Genomic DNA, 24458 nt, shown 5'->3' on the forward strand with positions numbered 1-24458 from the left:
CTAATTGTACTGATGTCATCACCAGAGGAGTGCTGGTAAGTTCAAAGTATGAAACAGCTGGCTTTAGAAGTAAATCAAGTTTTTTTTAAAGGCACATGCTTGGCTGTATATGGATTTAAGCTGACATACGAAAAACTGCCACTTAGCAGACAGCAGCACATCTAAACTACTCCCATGACTATGCAGTAAAAATGAGACGTAACGTAGTTTAGCACAAAGGTGTGTGCGTGTTTGTTGTCTGCCAGCCTCATGAAGCGTTAACAAGACTTCAGCCAAGAAATAACCAAACATAAACCACTAGTGTTATAATGTCAGAGAGTTCTTCGCTTTAGTACTACACGGAATAAACAAACAAAGCTTCGTTACTGATCTTTAAATCTTCTGGGTTTTGTTATCTTTGAATACAGGAAGTCTAGTTGCTTTGTCCTGTCTGGTCTTTATGCTGAATTTTTTTTTTTTGCAGTACACGTATGAGAATATGATCACTTTTCTCATCTGGTTTTAGTAAGAAAATGACTGTGTTTTTCAAGAATTTGCTTGCAGTCTGATGTGTTAACACCTCATGTGTCCATCGACACTTAACTGACCGATAAGGAGCTGGCTCTGTTAGTGACCCACTCACATTCCAGACATTTAAATCACCCAAACTCTTCGGTACACAGAAACTCTGCACTGCTACCAACAAGATGACCTTCCCGCATGGAGACACATTCACCAGGAAGCTGACCGGCGCACACACGCACAATCAAACATGGTTACTGTGTCTTTGACATATTAACCTTTGGGTGAAGAACAACAGTTTCCTTTTGAGAGGGTTCTGCTTTCATGTAAATTAACTCTCATTTCCCCTAAAAGATCTTTAACTGGCTTAAGAAAAAATTCTGTTTGATGCTCTTTTGTCGAAGTATAACTGACTCTTCTTTAAAATCAGACAACTGTACTATGTAAGGAGATCGTCTCTCTGCATATCACCCGAGTCAAGGAGCATGCTCTGTCTGGACTATCTGGGAACAGATCATAAAAAATCTTTGCTATTATCTCTGTTATTGCAATACAGTATCTTATCATGTGATATTCAGTGTGTGGATCATCCAAACTTTGGTTTAGGAACTTTGCCTCATTTCATCTTACTTTATTGCCTGTCTCCAACAGCATTATTGGACAACTTACCTGCTTTTATTTCTTTATGATCCAGCTATCATTACACTCCCTAACAATCTTGTTTGGCCCAGAATGCAGTGGAGAGGAATAACTTAATCCCTAACAACTCAAGGAAGATACACCGCTATAAAGTTGTGACTCCTCTGACAGATGGGCCGTTCAACTATTATCTCCTATAACATTTCAGTATTGACTGCTATAAAGTTTTGACATGGGAATGAGTCTCATCTCAAAGACATACAATGCCAGCAGCGGAAGAATTACCGAGCTGCTTTACTAAAGAACAAGTGGCAGTATGACAGTGGAGAAATACTCCATTACAAAGTTAACTCCTACAAGAGTCTGTTTTCAAAATTAGAAGTAAAATGCACAAAAAAATAAAATGTAAAGAACGACAGTGTTAAAGGGCAAGGCTATCCTGTGTTGTGGAAGGTATATAAGCATTAGCCTGGTACTTTTGCGAGATCCCATGTTGCTTCTGCGAGAAAAGTTTTTAATTTAAGTCTGCTCGCTTCCTGGTCCGTACTGAGACCGATGGAAGACACACCTGTGGGAGAGATTCATGGATTTTTATTTTTTGCTTGGCCTAAACTAAGAAAACATGACATCCTTGCTTGGCAGCAGATACAGTTTTTTTTAATAAAAGTCAAAGACATCTGAAGAGAGTTCCTAGCGTAAGGAGACAAAGTAATCCCAAGGCCTACTCTGACCTGGTTGAATTCATTAACAACTAGCAGCAGTACCTGCGCAGGGAAGAAAAGTCTTTCTCAGGATCTCGCAAAAGTACATCTTTTTTCCTCCCGTGTCCTATGAGGGCCTCTGTAGCTTACCATCCAACACATTCATACTCTGATGGACACATCACAGAGCAACTTAAGTTTAGTATCCTGCCCAAGATTATTGGGCATGCAGACTGGAGCAGTCAGGGATCAAACCACCAACCTTCTGATTAGTAAACAACCTGCACTACTGCCTGAGCTATAGTACCCACATGTGCACATACTCGTGGAAACACGTGGAGTTGTGGAACAATTCAAACAAGCTTGAAAGTTGACCACCTTTATTCTTTAACACAGCCTGAATGCTTTTAGGCAAACTTTCTTTTCTTTCTTTCTTTTTCTTTAAGTAGGCTTCAGGAATAGTTCTCCAGGCTTCTTGGTGGACTTTCAAAGGTCTCCTTTGCATGTTGGCTGCCTTTTGTTCTGTTCTCTGTCAAGATGATCCCACACTGCTTCAATAATGTCAAAGTTCAGGTTCTGTTGAGGGAAGTTGATTACTTATAGTTCTCCGTTGTGTATGTATATATCCAGCTTTTACAGCAATGGCAGAATATTTGGGATAATTTTCATACTGACAAACGAAGCTATTGCCAATCAGAAACTTTCCAGATGACATTGAAAGGTGGATCAAACTCTGATTATACTTTTCTGTGTTCATATTTCCATATTTTTTGACATGATTTCCAACACCCCTGGCCAAAATGCAGCCCCAAACCACGAAAGAGGACCCACAGTGTTTTACAAATGACTGTAGACACTCACTGTCATGCTTCTCTCCTGATCTTTAATTTGAACTGACAATAATTTGAACCAAAAATGTTAATTTTCGTCATTCATCATTTAGATCTGTTGTCACTGAATTTCACTCCAGTTCTTGTGTAGTTTGGCATGTTTCAGCTTTTCTCTCTGTTTCCCTTCCTTAAGAGCGGCTTCTTGACAGACGTCATTCATTTGAGACCATTTCTGATTAAACTTCAGTGACTAAAGGGCCAGACAAATCTCTCAGGTCTTGCAAAATAGTGCAAAAATACTATGCATCAAACTGGGTTATCTTTTTGGTAGACTCGAATAAAACAACGGGGAACAAATAGAACAGTTGACTGTTGACTGCTAGTAACGAAGCAGATAAAGATAAGATTACAAACTGGTTCCTTGTTAAGCTGTATTATGTTTAGACACAAAACACATTTCCTGAGGAGCTTAACAAACAAAACAAAACATTCTTCTGAAAACCGTCAAGTACAAGGACTGAAAATGAGTGAAAAAGCAGCCAATGTCCAAAGAAAAACGTGAAAAGACTGGACAAATTTTGCACAAGACTAAAACTCCGCCTCATAAATAAATAAATAAAGGGTTGGTTCAAAACTTTTGCACAGCACTACATTTCTTCGTAAGTCGGAGCGACGGGAAACTATCTTTTGATCACTGTATCCATGCATGCATGGGCATGTTTGTTCCCGAATTAAACTCTAGTAGCAGTTCCACGTGTTTCTTTAATTCGATAGCTGCAAAAACAGGAATCTCGAGTGGCAGCTTGCCCACTCAGCACTTCCCACTTCCACCACACTCTGCTATCTATCATTCCGCGCGAACTGTGTTGGGAGTTAAAATGTCGAGAAGTGTATTCGTCGCTGCGCATTAATGACCGCTTAAGCGCGTGGGTTGGATCACAGAGGCAGTGGACGGCGTGACGGAATGAGAGAAGCGGAGTTTTTTTCATACATCTGGATCACGGCTGAGAGTGAAACTTACAATTAAGCGAACTAACTCTCCGTAGCACCGCAGTGCAACGACGGGATCGCGATCCGCAACAACAACACGGCTGTGAGGATCCTGTTGGGCGGTGAGTAGCAGTCAAGTTACCATGTCGTGCTTCTAGAGAAAGGTGCGGAGCCGGATATGCGGAACTTTGGTAAAATCACATCTAAGATTCTTATTCAGGTTAAGGAGATTTAAATGATCAACCAACAGCAATGGAAAGAAACCCATACAGTATATAGATACAGTTTATTAAACCCTCCTTACGTCTAACTTTGCACTTCTTTCCCGATAGATTTCCCAGTGAAATACGCTCTACTTTTAACTACAGTACACAGTTATTATAGTTACCTTTAACCTTAAGGTGATACATAAACCAATAATAAAAATATAGTTTTATAATATAATGTTTATTGTTTCCAAACACTACCCTTTAAGTAGTTAACTAGTTGAATTTGACTTTCTGAAGGGATATTGCTGTGCATAGTGACCATTTAACCCCCCCCCCCCCCCCCCAGTATTTTTAGACCATGACTTTTAAGTTAAATGAAATGCTTCTGACATAATTCCAGTAGAAAAAAAAATGTGACTCCTCCACAGACTAACTGTACTACCACAACTCTTATTTTCATTGCTGATTAATCTCAGATTATTTTCTATCTTATATGGAAGATGCTTTGCACTTAAAATGCATCTTTGGTGGTTCTACAATGCAACACGTCACCCACCTGCACAAGTTTGTGCAAGTGGAGCTGCCATGCAAGGTGCTGGCCTGGCAACAGAACAGAGTTGGGGTTCTGTTTCTTGCCTCAGAAAGACAAAATTAGACTGGAGATTGAACCGCCAACCCTACAATTAGTGGACAAACTGCTGTACCACCTAAGCACCAGCCCCACCAGTCGCTTATTCTAAAAACAAAATGTTATAGAGGGCAAATTCTTTACATTTAAACTGAAGACGGTGATATATTTATATGTGCTGCTGTGATATTTTTCATCTTAAAGAAGTGTTTCCTACCATGATTTTGTCAATCTACTTCCAGGTATGATGAAAAGTTAGCTAAAGATACGGAAACGTTTGGAAACGTTAGTTGTGATCCCAGAAATATATGTACTCTTTAACATTGAACTTTGTTGATTTTGATTTTATTGTGGTTTTCTACTTCTAATCACTTCTCAGTGATGTTTTGCAGTGAATCTTGTACCTAAACAAGATTTACTACATCAGAAGCTTTGATGATTTGAGTTAAACGTTTAAAAAAACATAATTTGTTACCATAGAAATTTTTGGAATCCATCATAGATAAAAGAAACTGTATATATAAGATAAACCCATACAGAGCCAATAAAAAAGTCTTCCTGTTTAAAACAACGGTGCCATAAATTACCTCACTGTGTCATTTCAGTTGCTAAAACAGCTTGGTCCCTTGAGGGATAAATATGCAGCTACCAACCAAAAAAAAGGTGAACTTTACTTTTACATGATTTAAAAATCATCATATCTCAGTGTTTCTTTTTTTCCTCGCAGGTTTTGTCATCTGATAGCTCTAACAGCTGATCGCACAGGTCATTCATAGTTATGGAGAGGGTCACCAGCAGCTCAGGAGGACACAACCGGTCTGTGCCGATCCCGATCTTCAACTCGAGCTGTCGGTTTGATGAAGACTTCAAATACATTCTGCTGCCCGTGTCCTACAGTCTGGTGTTTGTGTTCGGCTTTGTGCTCAATGCTGCAGCTTTATGGGTGTTTATGAAGATGCGTCCCTGGAACGCCAGTACAGTGTTCATGTTCCACCTCGCCCTGTCAGACTTCCTCTACGTCCTCTCCCTGCCCACCCTCATATACTACTATGCCAACCGGAGTCACTGGCCATTCGGTGTGGTTGCCTGCAAACTTGCACGCTTCCTCTTCTATGCCAACCTTTACTGCAGCATTCTCTTCCTCACCTGCATCAGCGTGCATCGCTATCTCGGCATCTGCCACCCTATCAAGATGATGAGCCTGGTGAAGCGTCGCCATGCACACCTGGTCTGTGGCATAGTGTGGAGTGTGGTGACCGTGTGCTTGGTGCCCAATATCATGTTTGTCACCACCTCCAGGAGGGGCAACGACACCCTGTGCCATGACACAACAAGCCAGGAGGCCTTCGAGGAGTATGTGGACTACAGCTCTGTTGTGATGGTGCTGCTGTTTGGCGTCCCGTTCGTCGTCATTATGGTGTGTTACTGCCTGATGGCTCGGGCCCTGTGCCAGCCCAGACAGGGAATATCTTCAAGCCAGCAGAGCGCTGCTTCACGTCAGAAATCCATCAAGCTCATCGTCGTGGTGCTTGTGGTGTTTGCTGTCAGCTTCGTCCCATTTCACATCACACGGACCCTCTACTATACGGCCCGTGTGCTGGATCTTAACTGTAAATTCCTCAACATAGTAAACTTTACTTACAAGATCACCAGGCCGCTGGCCAGCATCAACAGTTGCATTGATCCCATATTGTATTTCCTGGCTGGGGATCACTACCGCTCCAAAATGATGAATGTTCTGATGAGAAAAAGACAGACAGTGAGCAGCCAAATATCTGAGCAGGCACCGGCACGGCGGAATAATAACGACAGTATCGGCCTGGCTTATAAAAACTCAGCTCTTAAAGCCAGTGAGGATGCTGAGGCGTAGTGCCAATTGCGAGCTACCGGTAAATATTTCTGCACCTGGCTGAACTGTCATTTCCGATCTGAGGCTTGAAGAGACAAAGAACCCGTGTACTGTGACTCTAACTCAGCTGGATAAGCTTTGTGTCTTTCAAGATTTCTGCAGAACAAAACAAAGAAATGTTTGGGGTTCCTCTCATTTTCTTCAGAATGCTATTTGTTATATAAAAATCATGTATTTTTTTAATGAGTCTGTATCTAACCCAGAGGCGTTATTATTCATTGCTAAACATGTAAATAAACAGTGGTTACACTCCTGTATGCGGTTATTTATGAGATAATTGTGCCTAGGCAGAAGAAAGGGAGACACTCGAGTTAAAGCCTTTAATACAGGTGCCTTAAAGTAAAACGATGAGACGATCGAGTCAGTCTGTCATCTTTGGTGTCGATAATAAGGTTTGATTGAACACTCGCTGATGAAAATGTAACAGCAATGTCTGACTGTTGTCTTAAAACATAAGACGGTTGTGATGTAATCCTTCCTGTTTTATCAACAGTATTTGTGTGTTACCCAGAAACTGCAGCTGCCAGTAGCGCAGCCCCAGATCCCAGCTGCTTTCGTCCTTCAACTTTCACAGCTGTCTTTTTCTTTACCGTGGAGGAAAGCGGAGAGACGACTCCAGACTGTTTCTGCATTCAAAACCACCCACACCTCTGCAGCGGGAGAAGGGATTTTCCTATTTCCCCTTTTACCTTCGGGATTGACAAATGGAATTCAAGGATAAGTTGGCTGCTTTAACTCTGATAGGTTTGCAAGAGCTGAAATCAGCATAGGAAAGTTTTACTTAATCACACAGAGCCCTCCACCCTTGTTTTTTTTTAAAAATTGCAAATGTATGAAGGTACGCAAGTGGAGAAGTGTTTAGAGTGCACCATCCCAGATGATGCTCTCACAATCTAAAATATGAGGACTACTTCTAAGTCTTGTGGCTACACAATGACATGTTACCACAAAAGACAGAAGTGTCATATTCAATTCAATTCAATTCAATTCAATTTTATTTATATAGCGCCAAATCACAACAAATGTCGCCTCAAGGCGCTTCATAGATACAGAGAAAAGCCCAACAATCATATGACCCCCTATGAGCAAGCACTTTGGCGACAGTGGGAAGGAAAAACTCCCTTTTAACAGGAAGAAACCTCCAGCAGAACCAGGCTCAGGGAGGGGCGGCCATCTGCTGCGACCGGTTGGGGTGAGAGAAGGAAGACAGGATAAAGACATGCTGTGGAAGAGAGACAGAGATTAATAACAGATACGATTCAATACAGAGAGGTCTGTTAATACATAGTGAGTGAGAAAGGTGACTGGAAAGGAAAAACTCAATGCATCATGGGAATCCCCCGGCAGCCTACATCTATTGCAGCATAACTAAGGGAGGATTCAGGGTCACCTGGTCCAGCCCTAACTATATGCTTTAGCAAAAAGGAAGGTTTTAAGCCTAATCTTAAAAGTAGAGATAGTGTCTGTCTCCTGAATCCAAACTGGAAGCTGGTTCCACAGAAGAGGGGCCTGAAAACTGAAGGCTCTCCCTCCCATTCTACTTTTAAATACTCTAGGAACAACAAGTAGGCCTGCAGAGCGGGAGCGAAGTGCTCTAATAGGGTGATATGGTACTACAAGGTCATTAAGATAAGATGGGGCCTGATTATTTAAGACCTTGTATGTGAGGAGCAGGATTTTGAATTCAATTCTGGATTTAACAGGAAGCCAATGAAGGGAAGCCAAAACAGGAGAAATATGCTCTCTCCTTCTAGTCCCTGTCAGTACTCTTGCTGCAGCATTTTGGATTAACTGAAGGCTTTTCAGTGAGTTTTTTGGACATCCTGATAATAATGAATTGCAGTAGTCCAGCCTGGAAGTAATAAATGCATGAACTAGTTTTTCAGCGTCACTCTGAGACAGGATATTTCTAATTTTAGAGATGTTGCGCAAATGGAAGAACGCAGTCTTACATATTTGTTTAATATGTGCGTTGAAGGACATATCCTGGTCAAAAATGACTCCAAGGTTCCTCACAGTGTTACTGGAGGCCAAGGTAATGCCATCCAGAGTAAGAATCTGGTTAGACACCATATTTCTAAGTTTTTCAGCGCCGAGTACAATGACCTCAGTTTTATCTGAGTTAAGAAGCAGAAAGTTAGTGGCCATCCAAGTCTTTATGTCTTTAAGACATTCCTGCAGTTTAACTAATTGGTGTGTGTTATCTGGCTTCATGGACAGATAGAGCTGGGTGTCATCTGCATAGCAGTGAAAATGTATGCTATGTCTTCTAATGATGCTGCCTAGGGGAAGCATGTATAATGTAAACAGAATTGGTCCTAGCACCGAACCCTGTGGAACTCCATAATTAACCTCAGTGTGTGAAGAAGACTCTCCATTTACATGCACAAATTGGAGTCTATTAGATAGATATGATACAAACCACTGCAGCGCAGTACCTGTAATACCTACAGCATGTTCTAATCGCTCTAATAGAATATTATGGTCAACAGTATCGAATGCTGCACTAAGGTCAAGAAGGACAAGCACAGAGATGAGTCCACTGTCAGAGGCCATAAGAAGATCATTTGTAACCTTCAATAAAGCTGTTTCTGTGCTGTGATGAACTCTGAAACCTGACTGAAACTCTTCAAATAAACCATTCCTCTGCAGATGATCTGTTAGCTGTTTGACAACTACTCTTTCAAGGATTTTTGATATGAAAGGAAGGTTGGAGATTGGCCTATAATTAGCTAAGACTGCTGGGTCTAGAGATGGCTTTTTGAGTAAAGGTTTAACTGCAGCCACCTTGAAGGCCTGTGGTACATAGCCGATTATTAGAGATAGGTTGATCATATATAAGATCGAAGAATTAATCAATGGCAGGACTTCTTTGAGCAGTTTTGTAGGAATGGGGTCTAAAAGACACGTTGATGGTTTGGAGGAAGTAATTATTGAAGTTAACTCAGAAAGATCGATTGGAAAAAAAGAGTCTAACTTAACATCAATGGAACTAAAAGTAGCTGTAGATAATATTACATCTGTGGGATGATTATTGGTAATTTTTTCTCTAATGATAAAAATTTTATTTGTGAAGAAGTTCATGAAGTCATCACTAGTTAACGTTAAAGGGATGGTTGGCTCAACAGAGCTCTGACTTTTTGTCAGCCTGGCTACAGTGCTGAAGAGAAACCTGGGGTTGTTCTTATTTTCTTCAATCAGTGATGAGTAGTAAGCTGTTCTGGCTTCGCGGAGGGCTTTCTTATAAAGCAACAAACTATTTCTCCAGGCTAAATGATGATCCTCTAAATTTGTGACACGCCATTTCCTCTCCAGATTACGAGTCATCTGCTTTAGGGTACGTGTTTGAGAATTATACCACGGGGTCAGGTACTTCTGATTAGAGACCTTAGTTTTCACTGGAGCTACAGTATCCAGAGTCGTACGTAGTGAGGAGGTGAAATTATTAACAAGATAATCGACCTCTGTTGGGGTAGCGTTCAGATAGCTGCTCTGCTCTGTGTTGGTACAGGGCATTGACGATGATAACAGTGGCTGGATTATATTCTTAAACTTAGTTACAGCGCTTTCAGAAAGACATCTACTTTGATAAAGTCCACTCTCCACTGCTGCGTAATCAATTATTGTAAATGTAAATGTTATCAAGAAATGATCAGACAGGAGAGGGTTTTCAGGAAACACTGTTAAATGTTCAGTTTCTATGCCAAATGTTAAAACAAGATCTAGAGTGTGATTAAAGTGGTGGGTGGGTTCTTTTACATTTTGAGAGAAACCAATTGAGTCTAACAACAGATTAAATGCCATGTTGAGGCTGTCATTTTTAGCATCTACATGGATGTTAAAATCACCCACAATAATTATTTTATCTGAGCTCAGAACTAAATTAGATATAAAGTCTGAGAAATCAGACAGAAACTCTGTGTAAGGCCCAGGTGGACGATAGATGATAACAAGTAAGACTGGTTTCTGAGTTTCACAGCTGGGGTGGACAATGCTAAGCATCAGGCTTTCAAATGAATTAAAAGTCTGTCTTGGTCTTTCATTAATTAATAGACTGGTGTGAAAAATTGCTGCCACACCGCCCCCTCGACCTGTGCTTCGAGATTTCTGGTAGTTAGAATGACTCGGGGGTGTTGATTCATTTAAACTAACATAATCATCCTGCTGCAACCAGGTTTCTGTAAGGCAGAGTAAATCAATTTGTTGATCAATTATTAAGTCATGTACTAACAGAGACTTGGAGGAGAGAGACCTAATATTTAATAATCCACATTTCACTGTTTTACTCTTTGGTTCAGATGTGGATACTGTATTGTTCTTTCTTTGTGATTGTTTAAGTTGTTTGTTTTTTGTCTTTTTGGAAGCAGACACAGTCTCTATGGAGATGGGTTTTTGGGGGGGTAGCAGGAGGAGAGAAGCTGCAGAGAGGCGTGTAAGACTGCAACTCTGCTTCCTGGTCCCAACTCTGGATAGTCATGTTTTGAGGGGTTTAATAAATTTGTCGATATTTCTAGAAATGAGAGCTGCTCCATCCAAAGTGGGATGGATGCCATCTCTCCTAACAAGACCAGGTTTCCTCCAGAAGGTTTGCCAATTATCTATGAAGCCCACATCGTTTCTGGGACACCACTCAGACAGCCAGCAATTTAAGGAGAACATGCGGCTAAACATGTCACTCCTGGTCTGATTGGGGAGGGGACCAGAGAAAACTACAGCGACATATCAGTTGTCGCAGCCTGATTATGTGGTGGACAACTGGTCAGGGAAAGATTTTACATCTAATCCACATCACCTCGTGTTTAGCAAAATTGAAAGTAACACCTTACGAGACCCAAACAAGGTGTCAACGCAGGCAGCGTTTGGGAAGTGAAAGCAGAATATGTGACTCAAATGTTAACCAAACCTGTTTTTCACTGTAATCTACCATCACGTGTCCAGATATGAGGGATAAACAGAAACATATAGCTGGTGAAGGAGTTTTGTGCACACCAGATGCCTATATCAGATTCCTGTGTTTAAGAGTAAACCCTTATCAGCCTATTTGGGAAGTCTTTATACTGAATTTCCCTAAAGTTGCACCCCCCCCCCCACACACACACAAAACAAACAAACAAAAAAACCTACTTGTGTGACTACAAACTGTCTTGGTGAGAAAGATACCCTGTCATATTAGCTGGGTGTGAAAGATAAGATAAGATAAGATAAGACTTTATTGATCCCACAACGGGGAAATTTTTGCATCACCTCAGCTCAGGTACAGATATCAGAAGGAAATACAAAAATACAAATAAGTACAATCAATGAAAAAAAAGTAAGATAATACACTATATACAATGGTAGCATACACAGTATGTGATTATGGATATAGTTGGAAATATGGAAGACATAAACTATATAGCTCGGAAGGTCCATTATGCATGAGGTGGTGACCATGGATGTTCACAGTGACCAGTGATGAAACATTTAATATCATGTTTTTTGGAGGTTATAACAAAGAGTATTCAGGGGATTTCCATATTTATCCACACCAAAAGTTATAACTGACCCACAGGTACCTTTTAATTACTATAACCTGTAACATTCTACATCACAAAGATCTTCATCTTCTTTATCATACTGATCCAGCACCAGTAATAAACATTTAATTCTCATCTTCCTAAAGGTTCAAACGCTTTTGTAGGACGACGTGTCAACTTTGTGCACATTTCAATAGTTTGCCTTGCACTGAACGGCAGATTTCGTTCATTTGGTCGCTTGAAGTAAGCTTACTGGCGCCTCCTCGTGGTCTGATTTAGTCAGGAGGCAGCACTTAAAAGTTCAGGATATAGTGTTGTGTTTGCAGTGAATACACTCGATTTAAAAAAGAAAAAAGAAAAAAGAAAATTAGAAAATTCTAAAAATTCTAAAATGACGTTTAAGTGTAGAAAGAAATATTTTTGTGCCACGATAATGACGACGCTGTCTTTAAGATAAAAAGAGAAGGAAGCCAGAAGAAACGCGGGAGGATGGACAGGACATCCAAACGGTACCATTTCTGAGAAACACCATGTGTGATTGTTAAGCATTTCACACATCTGCGTAAAATTAAACCCGACCCTCAAGGACCAACCCGAAAGGTAGCATGAGCACCCTGCCATCCACTCCAGAGGTAAAAAACAACAAAAAAACAACAACAACAACACATTCGTTTTTACATGAATACGTGCAGTAAATATGTTGCAGTTAAGCAAGTCATGAACTTCATGAGCATCCGGGTGGGCTCTGTGTGCAGTTTTCCACTTCTGAAAGAGTTGCCAGTGCAGACTAAGGTTTCTGAATCAAAAGTAAATCTACTAAGAACATACAAAATCCGGGATATTGTAATATTAGTCTACACAAAAAGATTTTTGAAAATTAATATTTTTAATAAATTAATAATTTTTTATTTTAAGTAATTAAAAAAAATCAGTATCTATCTATCTATCTATCTATCTATCTATCTATCTATCTATCTATCTATCTATCTATCTATCAGACGTATGTGTTTGTTTGTTTTTAATTACTGCTTTATGTGCATTTTTTCTTAAATGAGGGATGTTTAATTGAATAAGCTCAAAACTGATATTGATTGATTCATTTCTACGCTCCCGCTAACAGGATATGTTGCCACCTTGACCTACCAGAGAACCCCAGGTAGCGCAATTGATCATGTGCGCATGCTCCGATTAGACGTCGCTTTAAAATCTGAAGAAACGAACCCTTCCTTGGAAAAGCTGTCCTCGCAGCTCTCGTTTTAAAATAATATCAGGCTTATTAAATGTTGCTAACAGCGGCAACTCGGACTAACTCACTTGTCAGGTGCTTTGGTTCGGCCTCTCGAAGTTTAAAAAACAAAAACAAACGACGAATATAAATTAAAGGTAAGTTTACTGTTTTGGAGAAATGTTCAGACGTCATACGTTATCAAGGCCCCACCCCACGCCTGCAAGCCAGAATCGCGAGTGTTTCCGCCCTTTTTGGAAATTATTTCGCTGGAAAACACACATGGAGCGATAATTGAGCAGGTCTGTCATTGAAAAAGCAGATAAGCAAACGAAAACAGAAGTGACGCTTTAATGAAGCTAACATTTACCAATAATTACAGACCGCTGATAGTTGATTAGAAACTTAAGAAACTGCCACATCCGTTTTAGCAAAGCACCAAGATCAAAGCGTACAAAGAATTAATTTACAAATAACGACAAAGTAAAACTGAGTATTTTACTAACATCTGTGTTTTCAAATTGCTTAAAAAATCAGACTAAATGAGACTTTGAACATTAAAAACTCCACGTCTTCGTTTTCATATTAAAAATATGCAAAATATCTGTGCGTTTAGTCACTTAGATAAAACAGTCTCCAACTTAAAGTGGGTGATCTGAATAAATTTGGCATATTCTCCATTCCTGCTGTTTAATTGATGTCATTATTTGATGGCTTTCTTTCGATCTGTGTGCTCGTCTCTGTTCTCCAAGTTTGCTTGAATGAGTTTCAGGCCTTTCTTCCCCTTGATCGACCATCATGCAGACACCTCCAGTGAATAAAACACTCGATGTTCCCTGGCAGTGAAGATGTCTGTGCTCAAGGACATTGTGGATAGCGAGTGCATTCACTGATCGGATTCAAGACATTAAGAGAAGAGAAACGCAGAGCTTTTTTTTTTTTTTTTTTTTAATTCTTGTATGTAGAAAAATATCCTGCAGCCTAGCACCTAGTTAGATGAAGCTTTTAGCAGTCATTATTAATAAGTTTGTCCTATAGTATTAACCATAAAATACTCGGAGCTTTCCATCACCTCAAAGCTACTGCAGCATCAAGCTGATCAACACAAAGGGATCTGGGGTTTTGCATTGCATGGCTGATTCATTCTAACATTTAAATTAGCCACAAAAATAAAAGTAGCGCAACTGCTTTTAATGGACCTGATACCTCTTTCTAAAGGTTAAAACCTCACTTTAAGAGTTGTTTAGGATCTGAGAGGACTGATAGTTTTCCTTGGTGGAAATCTAATGGTTATCTCACAGCTTTGCAATCCGGTATCTAACCGCCTAACAAAGTAAAAGTGGAAAAAATAGAGTCAGAAATCATTCCAGTTTAAAAGAAATACAACACAAGTATAGAAAATCTTTTAATTAAGAGGATGTATTCGCTTTAGCGAGATTAAAAAAAAGTACATTGTGTATTGATTGAGTGAGATATACCTACACCTCTGCCTAAAGTGATGCATTTGTTGAGGTTTGAACATTTTTTTCTGTTTTTTTTTTTTTTCCCCTCTTGTTTGGCAAATTATAAGGCAGAGACGAGGGATTTCAAGGACGCGTGGACTTCAATTTAATCGGAGAGGCTGCGAGTGGAGTGGAAGAGTGACACACAGAGGAGAGAAGTTCATTATTCTGCTGAAAAGGAAACCAATGGCTTTCATGGTCGCCATGGTAACCGGCCTTTCTTTTGCCGCCAGACCTACGATAAGGTACTTCACAGCATTAAGCACAATTATTGCAAGGTAAAAGGGGAAATATTGCTTTCCAATGCTAATAGATGTTAGATATTGATTGGCATGGAGATTCGTACAGAAGAGCGCCCCGGCTGTTTCACCTGCGTGACTCTGTGCAACTTTCAGGATGGGCCTTTGTGACTGTGTGGGCTTCGACTCCTCTTGCATCTTCACTTGAGCTTGAACACGAGGAGAAAACACTTTAGTTGTGGAAAGTAAAGAGAAGGAAGAAGCTGTAAAATCTCGAGATCCTACAAGAAAAATTGCAAAAGCTGCATAAAATAAAACATTGTTTTCTTTTTGGAGGCAAAATTCTGAAGGGCTCATAACGTAAACACAAAACACCCTCTGTTTCCCATCATTTGCATGTCATTCTGTTGTCAGGAGACCCTGCTCCATTTCTTACACAATAACCAACTGGGCTTAGTAGCAGTGAGGTCAGCACCGAGCATCCGTCCAGGCCATGGGGGGTAGATTTTCAGAAGCAACCTGCTTAGTTGGTGAGAGGGTGGAGGATTAGCGGAGAGGAAAACACGGGGAGCTGGCGTGTGCGTATGTTCTTGTGTGTGCGGGGAGGAATAGGGTAGCGGGGGGCAAATTGTTTTAACCCCTATTACAGCAACTGCATGGCGCTTCTCTTATCTAGGCCGCTGCAGCCACTCATTAATATTCTGTACATATGGCAGTGCTTTCTGTATCATTGTCTATTAATGGGAGGGATAATCGCTCATTCAATTATCAGGCAGTCAGCAAAAGACCAACCCTGCCTGCACACCCCTGGTTCACACAGTGGCACAGCCCAAAACAGAGGTGTGCCAGTGAGAAGGTGAGAGCGATAGCAGGGATTACAACATATTAGCTACTTTAATAAATCAGCCAGCAGGAATAATGCGAAGCAAATAGGGATCCGCTGGTGAACAAGCAGGATGCCTGAACTTTGGAGCAACAAAGCAGGAGAGGGTTGTATCTTAACCCTTTTTTCCTGTTCAACTTTAAAGCCACACGTGGCTCTCTCACTCATCGGTGTCACGGCCATGATCCGTGTGATCGTTTCTGAGCGCATTTCATGCTTTTAAACAGAGAAAAACGACTCTCCTGTGGCAGTAACCTGTGGATGGAAAATCCTTTGATAGCTTGGAGATAGAGTCTGGCAGCTCTGCTGACTAAAGCCTGACCTTGATGTCTGCAGGCCAAAGATTTGTGAAGTGATCAAATTTACCGTTCGTCCCTGTTGATCTGTGCTTTGTGGCCCCAGGACCTTGCTCTGACTGTCTCCGCGCTGCCGAGGCCACGGCCCGGATACGAGGGGGTTACTGATAATAGCATGACCCCTGTCTGTCTTGACCCGAGGAGACCTTGTTGAGTCAACAAAAGCACAGGGAGACAGAGAGAGGTGTGGATGGAGAGTTGGAATTAGGTTGTTTAGTTCTCCAGAGTTTCTTCTGGAGCTGGGCCAGGAGATTGGGAGTGCAGAACTGTTCCAGGCGGGGGTGTTTTGTAGGGAGGGGGGCGAGAGTGTGAAAAAGATAGGAGGTGAAATGTTAACAAAATCTTATAAAATCCGTAGTTTGATAAATTTTCGCATTTTGAATGAACCGAAGGCGGCTGAGGCTGTGGAGGGCCTTTGTTGGAGGTCCCATTTTCTCTGGCAGAGCGGCACGCTCACAGGGTCAGCGAAGTTATGAAAGTAATTAAAGCTTGGTGATTCACTGCCTGCTGCAGAGAAAAGAAAGCAAGCTGTCATTCTGATTTAGAAAAATAAATTACAATTTTAATAATGGGGGAGGATGGGGGTGCGAGAACGTCTAGAGCCTCGGTGGGTTGGAGGGGAGGCGGCGGGGGTGGCATGCTGGGTGGGAGGAGGGGTCGAGGGGGTTGCTGGCTGCCTACTTATCAATAGTTGCAATTTTTTGAAACCGCATCGGTAGTACATTGCGAGAGCACAAGTGCCCTTAAAAAAAGAAAACCCTGGAACATTAACATACTGATTTCATGCGCATGGCAAAGGGCCTGAGCCAATATCAGAGAGGACTCAGCAGTCCTATTGTCTGCTGGGACTCTGGTCCCCTCTGATATGAAAATTCAATTATTTTATAACTAGATCTGGCGCTGCGTTTTGACAGTCGACGGTAGCGCCTTGCCAGCTGCATCAGTGTGGGGGACCAGAGGCTCCTGATAGCGAGAGGGAGGCCTTTCAGACACTGACATGTTTTGGGGGGACAAGATTGCCTAAATGTGTTGCATTTAAGGACTGAAAGTTAATCTAATGCACCCCCATTATCTCACTCAGGTAATTCCAATACCATCCTCAATCTATGTTTACGCTCCCGCACGCACCCACATACTCGCACATCCATTCATTCTTCAGCACTTTGAATCTGATTCCCGGGCTTTCTGCATCCAAACAGGTAATGTATTTATTTATTTCTCAGCAGTGCTGGAAACTATATGAAATAGAAGTTGTTTTCTATGAGACATCAGCAATTTCTTGGTAATAATTCTGCAGGACGCCCGGAAATATTTTGACATGGTACTTATTGTTAAGAAGCTTAAACAAATTGTGTATACAATACATAGTCGTACAGTGTGCAAAATTAAATGCTCTGCGTTGTAAAATTTAAAGACATAAAGAAAAATTACCAAATGCCTCTGCGGAGGATTTTACATAAGCTTTGTCTTATACCTAATATAGAATTTTCTCCATGTTCATTTACACAATTAGACGCACCTAAACTTTCGAGGTTGTATATAAGCTGTGGCCTATTTTCTGAGTTTACGGGACCGATCCTTTCATTACCTCTGTGGCTCATTGTGAGTGTTCTGAGGGGGGTCTGTTAAGATTAGGGAACAGGAAGCAGCCCCCCAGTATGGCCCTCTCTATTTAGACCCCACTGTGTTGTGCTTATTAACCCAGCCTGGGAGAAGACGTACCTGCCTCCCCTCATTAGGCCGTGGTGGAGTACGCGTTGAGCCCGCAGAAGAATGGAGCATTAATTAGTATTCTCTGCAGGGGGAACTGCCATTAGCACTTAATTAGCGGTAAGAGGACCATTCAGCGGTGCAGCCAGTTAGTGTCTAACATAATATGTTCTGTGTCTTTTCCCTGCGTGTCGTGGTAAAATAGTGATGAAAGGCCTTGGTTTCGTTGGGTTTTTTTCCTGCGAGTTGTGCCGTCATATACGAAACATGCTAGATTTGTGTTTTTGTTTTACTTTTTTATTTTTTTCACCGCTCATCAGACTTGATGCCACAGCTTGTTGTCCTTATGGTTTATTTCTTTTGAATTTTTGCTTGAATGCATATAGAAAAGACTGGGAGAAGCTGGCCTTGTAAGTTCTGTCTGTGCAGCCTGCCTCTGTCGCCCAAACTCAGTGTACGGTTTTCTCATCTGCCCGCAGGGCTCGGCCCGGGGTGGTAAAGTGGGTGATTAGGGGATTGAGATCAACTTTTCCATTGGCCTCAGGGATGTTCCTTTGATCTGCTGAGTAGGCATTCTTCACTCGCTCTATTTTCCCCCCCTCTGTGCTCTCTGTCCGGCACTGTCACCGCCGAGGAGGACAAGGAAAGCTGTTAACCCACCTCAGTCCACTCCTCGGCCTCGCCGGTTCTCATTCTCCCCCCGCTTTCACCCTTGCTCCTTCCCCACCCCTCAAGAAGCTTTTGGAGGCCCAGGCTGGTAGCTGTGGTACCTTTCACTTCCCGCAATCTGAGAGGCGGAGAGCAGTCATTTGCCAATTTGGCCTGAATGGGGCGGATAGTGGATTGAATGTCGTTTTCCCACCAGGCTGCACCATCCAGACCAGCAGGGGAGGGAGGGGGGCACAGGGAGCGGGGTGTAATGTTAGAGTAAAATTAGAGCTTTGATGGCAGCTAATAGTGTGTGATGGGTGGCGCTGATGTGGATTTCCAGTAGACGCCACAGGTTCTCGTCTCTCTCGCTCTCTCTTTCCCTCACTGCGTCTCTGTCAGACACACCTGTGAGATTACGTGAGCCCTGCTTTCTTAAGAGCTGCGATTTCTCCTTGATGTAATGTAATTATACTTCTACAACTCCAAGCCTGCCTATGTCAAAGGCCACGGCAGGTCTTGTTTCCTTGTTCACACACCACCTCCTTTTTTGGAATGAGGAAGAACGGCACAATACAAAACTTACAGCGCTTCCTCTGAAATTCCAGGGCCTGATCGGATGGGAGCAAGTGCAGAATATGTTTGGAGTGTTCTTGACTTGTGCATTAGTTCACACTACTGAATATATTTCTCAATTGTCCCGCATGTTCTGCTCCAGGCTCTGCAAGCCGCCTTTGGAAGGTCAAATATTTGGCAAAGTTTCTTTTTACAGCAAGTTTACAAGTTTTCTAAAATTGAAGAGAACTGATTTTCAGAGCAAATTTTTTTGACAGACGCTATTATAATGAAACTGAGAACTGAGGTGTTATTAATTTCACCTATAGGTAGTATGTGGAAGAGTGGGGCAGTGGTTAGCACTGACACATAAAAGCAAGAAGATCTCGGGTAAAACCCCCGGCCGGAGCCTTTATTCTCCTGGTGTGAGCATAGGTTTCCTGCAGGTACTCCAGCTTCCTGCCACAGTCCAAACACATGCATGTTAGGTTAATAGGTGATTATAAACTGGCCGTGGATGTGAGGTAGATGAAATGCTGGAAGTGGATAGAATGTGAGGTTGAAATGTGCTAAAAGTGCTTTGAGGGGTCACTAAGACCAAGAAATGAAATGCATTACTTATAAAACGATTCATCTGCTTAGAAAGAAGCTGTGCACACAGCAGTCTGTAGTGATTAACAGTTTTAGCAACATGACACATTACAGATGAGTTTAGATGAAAAAGCATGGGCCATTAATCGATAAAAATTATGAAACTGATGGAAAAATGATTGATTTCCAGTATTATTGTTATTTTTAGTAGTAGTATTAGTTCTATTATTACCATTATTATTAGTAGTATGATTATTAGTAGTGCATTGTACTACCTATGCTGACCAAACATGAGTTTGTTTATAAGTCAAAGATTTGAATTCAGGATTAATAATTCGAGTTTTTACAGGAGCAATTTTTTGTTCAACCTGGATTTTTATTTAAAACTGTCCACACAAACTGGAAGACAGCCACACAGACCATAGAATATTATCGTTGTTAGGTTTATCTCAGTATCAGCAGATCATTTCTTTGTTTACTGTCAGAATATGAATTAATTTACCACATTTTTAAGTTACACTAACATAAAGTTTACAGTATTGCATTCATTTATTGAGCTGATTAGAATTGTCCCAGCATGCATTGCAGCTGCTTTTTTGTGGTGGGGTTGAGGGAGAGCTAATAGTGTGTCACTCACCTTTCCCATCCCATCTCATCGCAAAACACGAGGATGCACGAAACACAACACTGAGACCTGCCTCAGGGCTACCCGGCACGCACACACCTGTACCTACACATTACATTAGATGTATTGATAGCTTGTGAGGCACGAGCAGCGCTGTGATGCTTTAACATGTGGAAGGTTAAAGGCTTCTTAAATGTCCATATCAATCTGCGTGCTTGTCAGCTCGACAATAGTGGAAACAGAACACCATTAGGAACGCCGGGCAGTATCACTCTCATGTGTGCAACATTAGAGAAATGGATCACTCTCTCTGAAAGGCATTCATCTGGATGTTTGCCAAGCCAACGCATGGAAGATGAATTATAGCGGCCATGGCAAAAATATTGAACGTGAGGTATGACGTATGTTCGGGCTTTTCAACAACTAACCGGGCCGCTTCATTGTTCGGTTCAAAAGTGAGAAATATAATATCCCGTTCTTAAATTGGATCCGATTGCATACCTTTTATTGTTCTGCTCTTTCTGGGTATATATGCTCGTGACTGTGCAGGGTGATTGTCCTCTTCCTGCTGTACTCTGCTCTCCTGGGATGGGAGATGTTTTGTTTTTTGAGCTCTTTCACACCAGCTCTCCCTCTTTTTTTTCTTTTTTTTTAAACACAATAGCGCTCTCTCCTCTCGCCCAGCGTGGCAACCCTTTCAAATCGGGAAGCTCCAGGTCAGTTTCCCTTGCCAAGTTTTGCAGCCTGCCATGTTGTCTATTCTGCTCAGCTATTTAAAAAATGTTGAATATCAACAATGGCTTTCACTGGTGCATTGTCAACTTTTGTATGAAGCAATCTTGGCTGAATGAGATGGGTCCCAGAGCAGGGAGAGCTCAGCTGCAGTGTGCACTGCCATACCGGCGACTGCCCGGCGCTCTCACACTTTTTATTTCTCTACTGCACAGAGGGGCTGCCTTGCTGGAGGTACTCCTGTTTAAATGGCTGTTGATGGAGTCTGGGCTGAGGCTGTAGGCTGCTGATGCCATCTTAGAGTCCGTGGTTCTGCTCCCGGGCCTGCTGGCAGTCAGCTGTTGAAGGTGTGTCTAACAGAGGGATCGGGAAGCAGCAGCAGCCTTGGAAGCAGTGAGAGCTTGGTGAGTGTCCTCAATTTTCTGGCCAGAGTGGGAGGAGGTTAGTAGTAAAGAGAGAGAGAGAGAAAAAAGGGAGGGGGCATTTGGAATGATGGTTAGGAAGCTCTGCGTGCGGTGTGCTCACATATGCTATATTTGTTATGACATAGTCTAATTTGAGTCGAGGAAGCTTAGCTTTGCCGTCTTGTCACCTGTTGGTTTTATTCTAATCAGATACAGCAGCGTTTTAGATTTCAGGAAAAAGCAGAGCGGTCGAATCCTGCAGAATCGACGTAAAAGTTACAACACGTGAAATAAAAAGAATCTTTGTTATGATTAAAAAATATAATAAAATAATCACCGTGGTGCAAGCTACATTTCTTTTATTCAAAAAAATGCTATATAGTCAATTATTTAGACTTTTAAGAATGTTAAAACGACCCCAATTGTTACGGTTTGTCCTCTCTGACACGCACACCGGATGCATCAGTGACTTTACGCTGAGCTCTGTATACATCTATGTTTGCGAAGAGAAGGATGAAAGCAAGAATGAGAGGTTGCTTCCAGATAATAGTAGCTTAGGCTCTTTGTCCTGCTGTCAGGCGGGAGAGGAGCGAGGCTGCAAATCTCTCCAACACAGCGGCAACATCTTGTATGTTCCATTGACATATCAGTCTATGGGGCAATGAGCCGTCACCCCTGCACACTTCTGCACACTTCTGGTCTGGATGTGTGTTTGTGGATGGGTTTGTACAAAATAGTTGGCACAAAAGGGGTAACTCTTTGCTATATTAGGGACAAGCGAAGTCGATACAGGTGGAATATAACAGTATAGAGCATTATTAGGTCGCCGTAATAGCTCGCGCCACTCGGAACAAAGGCAGAAGTGTTTAGTTTCGACTTTTGTAATAACACTTAAGCAGGATTTTTTCTTATTTCTACGCTTAGTTTTTATTTATTTCTTTTTATATAACAACACAAATCACAATACAGCAACTTCTACTTTGAATCATTACTAAAATTGAAAAATGTGCTTTTTAAAATGACATGAGCTCTAGCATCATTCAGATTTTTTTAATAATAAAAATTTTACATTTTTTAAAATTAAATTCACCTTTTTATATCATGTATTTGAAGTAATAGTTATGTAATGCTTTGGAAAAATAATTTATTCAAATATGATTAGAGACTTACAGTGATTTAATCATATATATATATAAGTCTAAAAATTAAATTCCTAGTAAACAGGCGGAAACCTTAATCCTTGAGTACCTGTGTTGTCCTCTGTCTCACCTCTCCGAGCTCCAACCCACGGCAAGGTGACCAAATTCATCTCAGGCCAGCCCATCCATTATCTTGTCAACACAGCCAGCTTCCTACCTTAGTTTGCTCTTCTCCCAGAAGACGTACTCTAATGAAATATGCAGTAATCACCGTACTTATCTCGTCATGCTCAAGGTAATTAATATATTTAGAGGGCGATGGCTAACTCTTAATTAAATTATGCCTCCTTTAATGAGACCTTGACTGCTGCTAAATTTATGACCACTATCTGCTTTATCAAGTGCTTGGCATGCAACAAAGATTTGTCATTTTCTCCCAAATCACAGCCAGATTACACATTATGGTACTCATGATTTATATATCAATTAATGCTTGTTTGTTTCTTTATTTAACATTTAATAAATTACCTCTTATAATTACCTCACCTAGTTTTTGCCTCTTAAATGCCACAATTTCTGCAATTAATGCTCAGTGCAGTATCGCTGTTACATATTCATTTTGGAGGAGGACACAGATAACAAGTTGGCGGCATTAATCACATTACAAAATTGGGTGTATTTAATTAATTAAAGTTACGCTGCAAATTAATTGTGCATTCTCACAATATTATCTTAAACTAATGAAGGCTTAACAAAGAGACTGTTGCCTTAAGGGAAAAAAAGAGGCTAGATTAGTTGGGATCTCAATTATGGCTAAAACAAAAGAGGGCTGCTTGCTTGGGCATGGCGCAAAGCAAAAAGTGACGATTCAGCACTTTCTTCCAAACAAAAAACGGAGGAAGTTTCCATTGTTTTGGGGAAAACTGAACATGGCAATGATTCAACAGATACATGGAAAATAATGAGCGCTGTAATTAGCTAGTCAGGCATTAACATTACTTAAAATGATCATCATATAGGAGTGCTTGATAATGCCATTCGCGTGCAGGCGTTTTTAAAATCAGGCAACAGCTTGCTGTCAGACTACTATAACTTTGCTGCAGGGGGGAAAAAAATATCTGGAGACTTAAATTACACTCTTGTCTTTTGTTGCACGCCATTTATTGTGCATGAGTGCATCTCATAATTCTTCAAAAAAAAAAAAAAAAGCAAATGAGATGTAAGGTTTGTATGTTCACTATAAATGGAAACGGCACTGGGCTTCAGTTGAGGCAGTTTCAGACTTTGCACTCGATGGCTTAACGCAGACCTCACCCACAGGCTTAGAAGCAAAACCACATTTATTGAAATTTTCTGCTTAATTTGAACTGAATTGAAATTAGCTTTCGATGGATAGGAGCTTATAATTCACAGTAATTTAGTATTTTATTTTTCATTTAACGCGTCATATACCAAATCCCCTAATACGAAGTAAACGTGCAGAGTCTTTGTCTAAGAAATGACATCAAGGAGCTAGTAATCATTGTATATTCATTTAAAAATGCTTCCACCAATGTCCTCTCCTGCGATGTAATTTCATTTGCTTTAGCTTCATTAGTCAATAACCAGTGAAAAAAAACGGCTTGCGTCAATTATGGCAACTGCAGGGGTCAGTGAGTTTTTAACTGCACGCAATTATATGGAGTGGTCTTGTAACAGTGATTAACCCTCGATGTGTGCGATCAAATGTGTTTCAGATGTGCATCCCTAAATGATAAGCAGCTACAAGCCTAGGAGCGTGAGGCGATGAGGTGAAAAACTATTCCCTTGGCTAAGTGAGATGGAGCAGAGTGTTGGGTGGTCACGCCTTGTCTGCTCATGACAGTGGCGGGTTAAAGAGATTACACTGGGTCTGTGTCAGCAGCCTTGGCCTTGCTCACATAAGAA

At 41.2% G+C, this 24458-nt stretch overlaps 2 protein-coding genes and 1 long non-coding RNA gene across 4 annotated transcripts in view; 2 read left to right on the forward strand and 1 right to left on the reverse strand.

Moving 5' to 3' along the window:
* Window positions 1-24458, reverse strand: part of LOC146524889 (uncharacterized) — a 275208-nt gene that overhangs the window by 2682 nt on the left and 248068 nt on the right. The window lies entirely within an intron of this gene.
* Window positions 3503-11493, forward strand: LOC146524890 (P2Y purinoceptor 4). The gene is made up of 2 exons (XM_085170263.1): window positions 3503-3783; window positions 5226-11493. Exon 2 carries the CDS (start codon window positions 5277-5279, stop codon window positions 6366-6368), a length of 1092 nt encoding a protein of 363 aa, XP_085026389.1. The 5' UTR covers window positions 3503-3783; window positions 5226-5276; the 3' UTR covers window positions 6369-11493.
* sox3 (SRY-box transcription factor 3) overlaps window positions 13068-24458 on the forward strand; it is a 50599-nt gene continuing 39208 nt past the window's right edge. The window contains exons 1-2 of one of the 2 annotated variants that reach the window (XR_014875700.1): window positions 13068-13306; window positions 14719-14895. The gene's annotated coding sequence lies outside the window, so the exon portion shown is untranslated. The remainder of the gene's footprint in view (window positions 13307-14718; window positions 14896-24458) is intronic. The other variant, XM_085170277.1, reaches the window with a different exon arrangement.

Source organism: Neolamprologus multifasciatus, chromosome 2, assembly GCF_963576455.1.
Source record: "Neolamprologus multifasciatus chromosome 2, fNeoMul1.2, whole genome shotgun sequence".
Classification (NCBI taxonomy): Eukaryota; Metazoa; Chordata; class Actinopteri; order Cichliformes; family Cichlidae; genus Neolamprologus; species Neolamprologus multifasciatus.

Coding starts and splice junctions, on each gene's coding strand:
- LOC146524890 (XM_085170263.1), top strand. CDS start 5,277: ATGGAGAGGGTCACCAGCAGCTCAGGAGGACACAACCGGTCTGTGCCG.